The sequence below is a fragment of the Hyperolius riggenbachi genome, chromosome 4, assembly GCF_040937935.1.
Source record: "Hyperolius riggenbachi isolate aHypRig1 chromosome 4, aHypRig1.pri, whole genome shotgun sequence".
Lineage (NCBI taxonomy): Eukaryota > Metazoa > Chordata > Amphibia > Anura > Hyperoliidae > Hyperolius > Hyperolius riggenbachi.
In genome coordinates this window covers 387135059-387145945 of record NC_090649.1, presented here as the reverse complement: position 1 = coordinate 387145945, position 10887 = coordinate 387135059, and the positions used below count along the sequence as shown (strand labels likewise).

The following is a 10887-nucleotide window of genomic DNA, read 5'->3' as shown; positions in this document are numbered from 1 at the left end:
TCACATGATTCGTACAGACACAATGCTTTTACAGCGAGAAGCAATGGCGATGTGCAAGGTCTTAAAATGGCTTTCTCACTGAGATGGTTCCTGTACAATGTGTATAACCTTGCAAAAATGATCGAATAGATATACTGTATGATGCTGGTTTGCTTGGTCCTCCCTATTTGTGCTTGTGTTGGCACGGAAGTTGGGGTGGAGTGGGGGTATGGAGAGGATTCATATTTGAGATTGGTAATGAACAGTTGGATGCTTATGGAGATAGGGTTAAATGATTGAATGGATACAGCTGAGGGCTAGAACATGGGAGGATTATATTTGTTACTTTTTTTTATGTTTGATTGTTGCAGTCTGACTGATATAGCGACTAGTACAGCTGCTGCTGCTTTTCACTTATCTCCTGTTATGCGTCCAATGCTTAATTTTAAATGCATTTGCGTATCTCGTGCATACAAAACTATTTGCTGACACTGAGAGGGCAGAGCCAGGTTTGCTCTTCAAAAGCAAGGACTGCCCCATCAGCACCACCCTAATGAATCCCAGATACACCGGGCGTAACAAGTTGGCGTTTTCTCATTTACTCACCGATTCACAGGCTCCTCTGCTGTGTGTGAGGCTGCATGCCCATAACCCATTGCTCACTGCCAGTGGTCTGCGCCACTGAGAATCAGAGGCCCACTTACATCTGTGAGCTGACCTGAAAGTGCTTTCTAGGCACTGGGGACCATTCTCTGCTCCGCGTCCTGCTTTGGGGGATTGGATGAATGAACTACTGCCATTGCTGGGAATATGCACAGAGCCTCCGCAATCCAAAAAGCACTAGTAGTGGGGACCCCCCTGCTGGCCTGCCTTGGTGGCAGTAAGCAAATAGCCAGGTGAAGATGAAAGTCAACTGTGACCCGTCTACATTCTGTAGCCAATGTGTACAATAGGAGCGAGTATGTTGGATCTGTGCTAACCTAGCTTTTGCCAGCTAACAAACTCTTGCTTTATGCCATTAATCAAGCATGTGGACCTATGCTGTCACTTTATCTTTGCTATAGAACTTTCCTGGCCCCTGCTGTCTTGCTTCTTAGCTATATGGTGGGGTACCCCACTAGTTTGGGGAGTGGGCTTGTGCGATATGTATGGTAGTGGTGCTTTTTTTAGCTATGCACACAGTTCGTTAATCAAACTACGTTGACTAAAGCGCACTGTTTTTATGATCAATAAACCCTTTTTGTACACTGCCCCTGACCGGACACATTTTTTTGTAGTTAAAGGAATTTTTATTTCGGTCAGGAACACAACTTTGTGAAGTGACAAAAGTTGAGGAGGTTGCTGTCCTTTTTCGATTCCTATTATCCATCCACTTTTTTACTAATTTAAAAGGGAGAAGGATATGGAGGTTGCCATATATATTTCTTTTTAACAATACCAACTGCCTGGCTGATGTGTGTGTGTGTGTGAAACCTTATTGCTGTGCCTCACTTCCTCTTCCTGTGAAGAGGAAGTGAGCCATTAGAGCCATTAACAGCCTCACAGAGTTTCTAGCTCATTTCTATGAGACCAACAAGAAAAGTTTTGGCTGGAGTTGGATTTGGCGCACACACACAGAAAGCGAGATACTTACTTTTGGGACTTTTCAGTTTCAGTGCACGAGCAGCTGCTAAATCAAAGTGTGCCTTGTCAGCATTTTCACACAGCAAGATTATTCTGCACAGGCAGTCTGCAGCAAAGACCCGCGTCGCCCAACGGGGGGCAACAAATGGTTTTGATTTATCGTCATCGCCAAGTGTAGTAAACATGGTATCATCATCCATTTCATCCTTCTTCTCAGACTCCTCGTCTCTTGTTCCAGCCACAAGGCCAGCTGTGCCCACATCTACAATAACAAATATGAGAAATGACTTTTTAATTGGCAACACACAAAGCAGTTTATTATTAGGCTGCAATACTGGGTTATTCAGCACACTAGAAGGAGAGCTTAAACTTTATTTTCTAGGCATTAGGATTATAAATAAAGGAGATGTAGTTTCATGAAATTTGTATGTCTGATAGTGTGGTGAAACCCCTCCCACAGTGTGATGCCATGGTCATAACAGTTTACTGTATGTGAACCTTGTTGCATTGTCCTACACACACGTACGTGTGTGTGTGTGTGTGTGTGTGTGTGTGTGTGTGTGTGTGTGTGTGTGTGTGTGTGTGTATGTGTGTGTGTGTGTGTGCGCGCGCGCATCTCCTACACTAAGTGGGTGTGGCTATAGATAATGGTGGCAGTTACTGTCCAGCTTTTTCCTTCTTTGCCAGTAGTAAAGATGATGACCTGCAGGCTCATTGTGGATAAAACAACATGAACGAATTACATGGCAAAATGTAAACATTCTCACTTTGCAATGTAATGACATTCCCCCCCCCCCCCCCCCATTATTTTTCAGTAAAATTCCTTTAAGAACATACAGTATACAGATTGTTTTATGTTCCATACGGCTTGTTAACTTGTTATTGTCATGTGATTCACATGTTTCCTGTCGGGCAGCACATCCATGGCATCACTTTTTGCACCTACCTACTAACTGGGCAATGAAGGAGGATGGAGATTATATTATCTATCTTTTTGTTTTCCAGTCTAGGATGTTTCTTTTAACAATATACATATGGAAACATTTTTTATAACAAAAAGGGTACAGTATTTACGTTACCATTTACTTTAGAAATAGATTAAAACAAATATGAATTCACAAACATTTTTTTCCTCAGGAAAAAAAAGTTTTCTACCATCTGTTTACTATACTGTATATGTGTAGCGTTGTACCCAGATAATATTATATACATACCACTAGTGGCTGCCAAGACATCTTTGCATAGCTGCAGCCAATGGGATAATTTGTTCACAGCCAAGGAAGAAAGCATGTGACCCAAAGTGTCATGAATGTCTGAGCACAGTTTCCGATCCGTTTCCCGGTCCAGCATCCCAAACAGAACTCCTTCCAGACCCGTGTCTGTTATATTTATATCTGAAAGTAAAGGATTTACTAATGGTAAGTACAGGGGGTGAAAACAAAGTGCCCCCATTTCTGTCTGCTTTCAAAACGGCACCTAAAAGTCAAATGATATGCATGCTTTTTTTTTTTTAATAAAAAACTCTATCCTCTGTTGTAAACCTTCAATGTTTCAACATAACTAGCCCTAAGAGACTGGAAATGTGTGACAATAATTTACAAATATACAGCCACGTGTCACACTAAATATTATACATTAAAAACATTTCAAATACTGCTTATACACTACAGCCACCAGACACTCACTTTGACCTGAGGAAGCAGGCTATGCATCATCTGTAGTGTTCCCAATAAACTTTATTTACTTCAGCCATATTGCTGTTCGCGAACAAGGCACAGAATTTTATTTTTCTGAAAAGCAAGCCCTTATCCCTGTGATTGGCTCACAGTGATCACAGGGTCAGGTGCCAATTAAATTGACTGCTGATCAGCGCATTCAGCCTTGCTGTCATTATGACAGCAGAGCGAGCGGGCTGCAGCAATGACAGAGAGGCGCAAACTATGTGTGACGGAACCACGCAGCTCTAGGGTTTTTTTTCTTTGTGGATTCTTGTAAAGGCCAAGAATACCTAGGTAAGAAGTAGGGAGAGACCGGGAGCTCAATGATGTAGTATCGTCAGGTATAGGGAGGATAAACTTATATAAATATATACTCACAAAGGTAGGTTGCAGTTCCTGCAATCACCGTATAGGCCTGCAGGGAATTAACCGTCCCTGCTCGGTACTCCATGTCCTGCTGGATACTGGATGGTCGCTCTCTTGTAGTACGATAGACTTTCCAGAAAAACTGCAAAGCCATTACCTCCAAAAGGAGGTCTGACTGGTAGTGGGTAGAATGGAGGCGCCCAATGTGTGTTCTAATTTAGTATTTTCAAATACAAATAAATTATATAATAAAAAGAGAGGTAATTGTTTACCTCTCCAGAAGACAAGACACCAGTTCACCTGGAAAAAAAGATTTTATTCAAAAAGCAATCTGACAACGTGTTTCACGGGTCATGGCCAGCCCCCTAACACAAAATGCCTCGATAGCATAGGGGATAGAGTGCAGGCACCTCTAAACTAACCACGCAGCGAGAGTGATTGAAATCTATGGCCTGGCAGGGATAACAGCTCCCAAAAAGGGCATAGATTTCAATCACTGCCTTCCAGAAGAGGTTAAAGTAAGCTACTCTTTATTTGTCCATAAGATGTTTTATCACATCTAGGGCACCTCCTCCCACCTCTGCATTTGCCTACCCCCAAAGAGTGTTAATAGGAACTAGTCCATAGTACTTTGAAAGCTTTTTTTTTTAAATTTTCTGGAGAGTGACCACCTGGATCCTAGGATAACTGTGTTCTAAGTGGAGACAGACCGGTTTTCTCCACAAGCGCACCGACGTGGGTGCCGTTGTTGTCCTTGCGAGTATGGTTGTGACATACAGCACTATATAGGGCTCCTGGTGCCCTGTCTTCTGTTTCATTTCTGAAAGGCAAATCATGTCCTCTGGAATCTCCACATACAACATATAACTGTTCCAGCGGGGATAAAAATAATACACGCCTCTCAAAGGAGCAGCCTTCTAGTACTTTCTACTCATTTTAATTGGAGCTAAATTCATCTTTTTCAGATTTTTGCTTTTTTCCCCTCAGATGGGTGACAGTGATTCTTTGGGGCTATTCACCCCACATCTTCTGACTGATAAATGTGTAGTTTGCCCTGTCAATCAAGACAGTTCTCATTATCATCCAAAGGTATAAAATCTGGAAGAGGTGAGATGCAGCAGCTATCTTGCGGATGGCAACCTAAAAATCTGAGCGGGGGACATGGAAGCTTTAAGAGGCAGAGCTGCAGAGACCAGAGAGACACTCACTCTTTCAGATGGGAGGCTAAACTGTGTGTTTGCTGAGCAGTTCAGTCTCCAATCTGCCATCCACCAATGAAGTCAGGTGCAATTTAAATGTATCTGAATTGCAGCAGTAGTAACACCACACATATCAAGTGCTGACAAGCTGTGGTGTTACAGGGCGGCGGAGGAATGCGATATGTTGAGTCTAAGTGCAGCTGCACTGAGATCTGACTCCATGGGAGGCCACCTGTCTAGCTCCAGTACTAAGCGCTAACCAGTGCCCGACTGGTGCAGGAGAGCAGCTGTCAGCGTGAAAGGTGGGGAGTAAACACATTTTTCACCCCCACAAGAACTATATATTATGTTCTTTTAATATGCATCAATTATAAAAGGACATAAATAATTACATTACTTATAAAGTTTAAAAACATAAAATAAAATGTTTTAACAAGATTAAACCTCTTCTAATGTCACATTGAAAGGGAACCTAAAGTGAATGCAATGTGTCCACTTTAACCTACCCTGGGCTTCTTCCAGCCCCCTGTAGTCCTCCTGGCCCCTCATTGTCATTCCGCTCTGTTTCTTTCAGCAGCTGTACCCTTTGAAAGCTGCATGTGCAGCTTCGGCCTGTGTACCTTCTGGATTGCGCTCCAGTGGCTGGAAGCATTCTGCACGTTTGCAGTTCGTAAAAATTACTACTGCACGTGTGGTGAATGCTCCCGGCCACAGGCGCGTGATCAAGGAGGCGCGTGCCCCGGGCTGCGCATGCACAGCAGCTTGCGACTGGCCCAGTTGGCCAGATTCTGGAGGGCCACGTCGGCTGAATGGAAAAGAGCAGAACAACCAGGAGGACTACAGGGGGCTAGAAGAAGCATCAGGTAAGTTAACCTGGCCACATTACATTTACTTTAGGCTCCCTTTAAGTCAATGTGTTCAATATCAACAGAGCAGCAGTTATACATGCTCTGGCAATTCATTAGACCCAAGTTGATCTTTGCTTTAGGACAATGAGAAATTACTGGGCAAATATTTAAGTCTTCCAACTTACTGATGCCACTGCTTTCTCGATCTCCAGCATTCTTCGCAAGGTTCATGGCATATTCACAAACCTCTGCTGCTTCCCTCTGTGCCAGCTGCCTGAGACAAGCTACAGCTGCCCGCCTCAGCAACAAATGGGAACTACCCAGGTGAACCTATAACACACAAACATGGCACCTGGTTTATAAAAAAATATAAAATGTACATGCTGTTAGGTATCATTGGGCAGAGTGCAAATAACAGTCAGATTGTTCTATTAACATCCAAATAAAACATCAAATGCTTCTACACGATAAATAAGTATGGCTGCACTCATAAGATCTCACAAGTCATTTGAGCCCTACTACTTATAATAAGAGAAATACTTACACAGAGACAAGGCACTAAGCTGGACAGGTTGACATGACGAGGGGCAAACATATGAAGCTGCTGAAGGCAGGAGATGGCAGCAGCCTGGACGAGAGAGTCTGAATGGTCCTGCATGATGGCGCAGCCCACAAGGCAAGATGAACGGATAGTGGAAATTGTAGCTCCATTACCTGCAATGGGAATGAACACAGGCAGATTCCCCTTTAGCCAACCTAGGATACCATATATCAGATTATTTAAACAGTTAATACTGTTGTAATGAATTATACAACAAATTGTATATACATTTTTTTTTTTCAAAATTAATAGAAAGCTAATAGTGTGGCGTTTACAGATTGAATTCAATATTATATTATTATTATTCAAGCATCTCACATACCTTGCATGACAAATGCAGTGGATTTTATGCAGAAAGATAAATAATATGCAGTTAACCCAGAACCCAATCGGACTGATTAAGTAAGGACATTAGTTGTGAGCTTCTTTGAGTGACTCAGTGTGCTGTGTAAAGACAATATGGGTGAAAGAGGCGCCCCGGTGTGTATACAATTCTTTAAAAACAGAAATGAAAGAAAAACCTCATTAGCATAGGGAGCCTCTTAGTAGAGGCTCCCTATGCTATTCAGGTTTTTTCCATTAGGCACTGTTATTGGTCTGAGAAAGCGGGCCTAGACCCGTGAAACGCGTTGCCTGTTTAATAAAAATCTTTTGTTGTTACAAAAATTTTGTTATTTGAGGTAAGCTACCTCCCTTTCTTTCATTTGTTTTTAAAGAATTGTATACACACCACCCATATTGTGCTTATATACCCCCACCCCCCCCCCCCCCCGACATATCCTGTTGGAGGGGTTTAGACAGACTGCATGTGGTTTACACCACAAGTGACAACTGTCGATTTTCCTAAGAGAGGGACCGCCACCGGTAGAGTCGGGTTTATGGTCTCCACCTGCTTCTTGCGGTCGGTTGCCCCTCTGCAACCTGCCTTTGTGAGTAGTTTCATTATACCACTTATAGACCTTATACTAAAAACGTATTACGCTATTGGGCTCCCATCCTTTTTGTGTTTCATGTGTCTTTCTCCAGGGTGTAAAGACACCCCAACAATATGTGTAAAGACAAATCTTATTGCTACATAAAGTCATAACAACCATCCCTGGCTTCACAGATCCACATAAGGGGCTGGCATAGAACACAACCTATTCAGGCCTGAGGTCCACAGGTTGCTACATTATCTGAATCCCTCCTCTAGAGGAGGACAAAAAGTGCTGAGTAGGAGAAACATAATATGCCAAAATGTAATGATTGCTGACTGGAATTAAGGAATTGCTTTTTTTAAGCATATTTATATTTTTCTTAGCACTAAAACTAGTCATGTGGTGTTTATTTCCTAGGTAGACATTTCTCCATTACACTGGCAGATAAGGCCCACATATATTAACCACTTAATACCCCCTCCATTGAGAGGTTAAAACTTTGGGAGAATTGACATTAAACATCACATTTGCACTAATAAGTGCACAGATTTGGATGTTTATAAATGTCCAGTTTGCCTTAAAGAGAATCTGTATTGTTAAAATCGCACAAAAGTAAACATACCAGTGTGTTAGGGGACATCTCCTATTACCCTCTGTCACAATTTCGCCGCTCCCCGCCGCATTAAAAGTAGTCAAAAACAGTTTTAAAAAGTTTGTTTATAAACAAACAAAATGGCCACCAAAACAGGAAGTAGATTGATGTACAATATGTCCACACATAGAAAATACATCCATACACAAGCAGGCTGTATACAGCTTTCCTTTTGAATCTCAAAAGATCATTTGTGTGTTTACCTTCTGTCCCCTTCTTCTCTCATGCACTGAACATTACAGGCTTCCTGCAGACAGCTCTGCCTGTGTCTGGGTTTGTAATTCCTCAGTATGTGTCAGCCAGCTACTTTCACAGCCTAACAGAGGAGGATTTTTATCCAGCACTCTTCTATCACTGATAAGATAGCAGAGAAGCTGCTGGCTTATGTAAATAAAACGCACACTGGAGTGTGCATAGAGGAACAGACTAGCACGGAAGAGTTGGCAGCCTTCCAGACACAGGCCGACAAGTCTGACAGGGGAAAGATACATTGATTTATTACAGAGACCGTGATAGTACAAAGTGCTGCAGTGAGCCAGAACAGATTAGAATAGGTTTAGGAACTTGTAGGATGGTAGAAAAAACGTTGTAATTTTTGTTACAGAGTCACTTTAAGTGATTTATTTTAATTTGTAAACCCTTTTAAAAGTAGTTTCATTAAAAACAGTATGATCGATTACGATTTCCACTTTGTAACTGAATGTGTTGTATTCCATTTTTTAGGTGGGGAAATGAAAACTTGCTTGAAACCATGGCAACAGTATACAAGCTTGGTGTAAAGATAATTCTACTCTGTCTCATTGGCTTATAAAGCTGCACCAAGCAGAAAGTAAAAATCCCTTTGTACCTCGGCTTCTTCTTTTTGTTTACTGCAATCTGCAATGACCTGTTGAGATCTTTTACAGTTGTAAGGAAGAGGGCTTTCCATATACAACATCTGGAGCAATCACTCTCATATCACCCAACCACTAACAGAAAAGCAAGTCAGACTCGAAATGAAATATGTAGAACCACTAATGAATGACCTTAGAAAAACCACAGAGATGCTGTTTAAATAAATGAACCACTCCTTACAAAAATGAATCCATAAAGCACAGTCAATTTTCGACTTAGCAAGCAGTACGGTATATATTTTCTCAAAAAAAGAATAAAAAAACAACTCAGGAGGAAATATAAATAAGTATATTTGTCATTCTTTCTCCATTTGTAAAGATCTAGATTAGAGCCAAATGCCCACCTTGTAATTCTGGTCCCACTGTGGTGATAATTGCCCCCAGGCAGCGGCCCAGACACTGATGTACCTCTGTATGTGAAGGTGGGACAGTCAGCAGAAGTGTTAGGACTAAAGACAGCGTTGGTTCAACATAGCCGCGATACATTGGTCCACTCGAATCAACTATCAAAGCAAGCGAATGAAGTGACCAGGTCTAGAAATAAATACAGCTGCATTTAGTATACACTCGCTTGTGCTTGAGAATACAGAACTTACTTTTCCTTGTCCTTGGCAAAAATACATTTGAAGATAACACTGAAGGTAGATTCCCTCACCTGAACTTCAGGCGAAGTTCCATCTTGAGCCAAAGCCAAGAGAATACTAACACTAGTCTTGAGATGCTGCCCAGAACCAATTCCTCCTACATACCGGTGCAGACAGCCGAGTGCTAGAGAGTGGCCAGTTCTAGACACCACATCTCGAGCTGACTTCAACCTGATTTTAACATGAACAAATAAATAAGAGAGGGACAAGGAACGTGGCCAACTATGCAGCTCAAGAAAAATAAAAATAGAAGTTTAATTTTTCACTCACTTGTCAAAACTATGCTGTGCCATCCTAGCAATGAATGAAGCCTCTCCAACCACCTGAGCCATCCTGCCCAAAGCCTCTCCAGCAGCACACCTGAGGATAGGGTTAGGATTGTCCAGGGCACCCATAACCAACGTCAAAGCTGATTTCCTTACTTCTTCAGGCCCTAGAGAGCTTTTGTTTTCTGCAAGTCCCTGGACAAAAGGAAATAAAATTTATGGAACACAATCTTCATTCCAGTTCATTAATCATTTACTGGAGCGGACATGGAAAAGCTGTACAACACAGTAGACTGCAGCTCTATAAAAACAGGTACAGCATGAACTATTTGTTTGCATGACCACCAGAGAACGTTGCTTGTATTTGTTGTGTCGCTATAAATTCAGGCTATAGTACTCTAGAGCCTAGGTTCTCAACGTGTGGTATGCGTACCCCAGGGGGTACTTCTGATGGCTCCAGGAGGTACTCAGGCTTAATATACTTAACAAAGATTAACACATTTAGAGTTTTAGAAAATGATAAATCTTATTTAAACAACACCAAATTAGTATTTTAGCTAATTAAAAGCAATAGTAAATGCTTGGAAATGGTTTAGAACCAATTATCATGTACTATGATTAAATATATATTTGTCAAGGGGTACTTGTGATAATGTTTACTATGCTAGAGGGTACTTGGTGAGTACAGGGTTTTAAAAGGGGTACATACCAGTAAAATGTTGAGAAACACTGCTCTAGAGGATTAGTGATGAAGTGTTCAGAATATTTAAAGTCGGAACCTTGTTGCGAATTCTTCCGAATCTTTGTAAATGTGCACCATGTACTAAGTGTTTATTAAAAAAATAGTTTACTGTAACTATGTTTAGAAATGTTGATTTCCAACAAGTTATGAGCCCGATGGGTCAGTGTTTTTTTTTTGTTTGTTTTTTTCCACAAAATTTCAAGGTTTCAATACAAATGACTTTTAAAAACTGTTTCTTCATATAAAAATGGCAACAACAACAAATTACATCACATGCGACTGGTATGAAAGAAAGATATAGCACATCTCATAATATGAATTTTACTCAAAATTCATGAGCACTAAGCATACAGGGTATAAACATTCCACCAATGTTTAGGAGGGGGGGATCCCTTAAACAATACCAGGGGAAAGCGGAGAGAGTCACTCCACCACTGTA

The 10887-nt window shown here is 41.4% G+C and overlaps 1 protein-coding gene across 2 annotated transcripts in view; it reads right to left on the bottom strand.

Annotated features, from left to right (window-relative positions):
- Positions 1–10887, bottom strand: part of HEATR5B (HEAT repeat containing 5B) — a 106917-nt gene that overhangs the window by 40072 nt on the left and 55958 nt on the right. For both annotated transcript variants that reach the window (XM_068232131.1, XM_068232132.1), the window contains exons 18-24: positions 9711–9901; positions 9452–9611; positions 9141–9330; positions 6278–6447; positions 5919–6063; positions 2817–2996; positions 1613–1864 (exon numbers count right to left, since the gene is read on the bottom strand). In XM_068232131.1, coding sequence (XP_068088232.1) covers positions 1613–1864; positions 2817–2996; positions 5919–6063; positions 6278–6447; positions 9141–9330; positions 9452–9611; positions 9711–9901 — 1288 coding nt within the window. The remainder of the gene's footprint in view (positions 1–1612; positions 1865–2816; positions 2997–5918; positions 6064–6277; positions 6448–9140; positions 9331–9451; positions 9612–9710; positions 9902–10887) is intronic.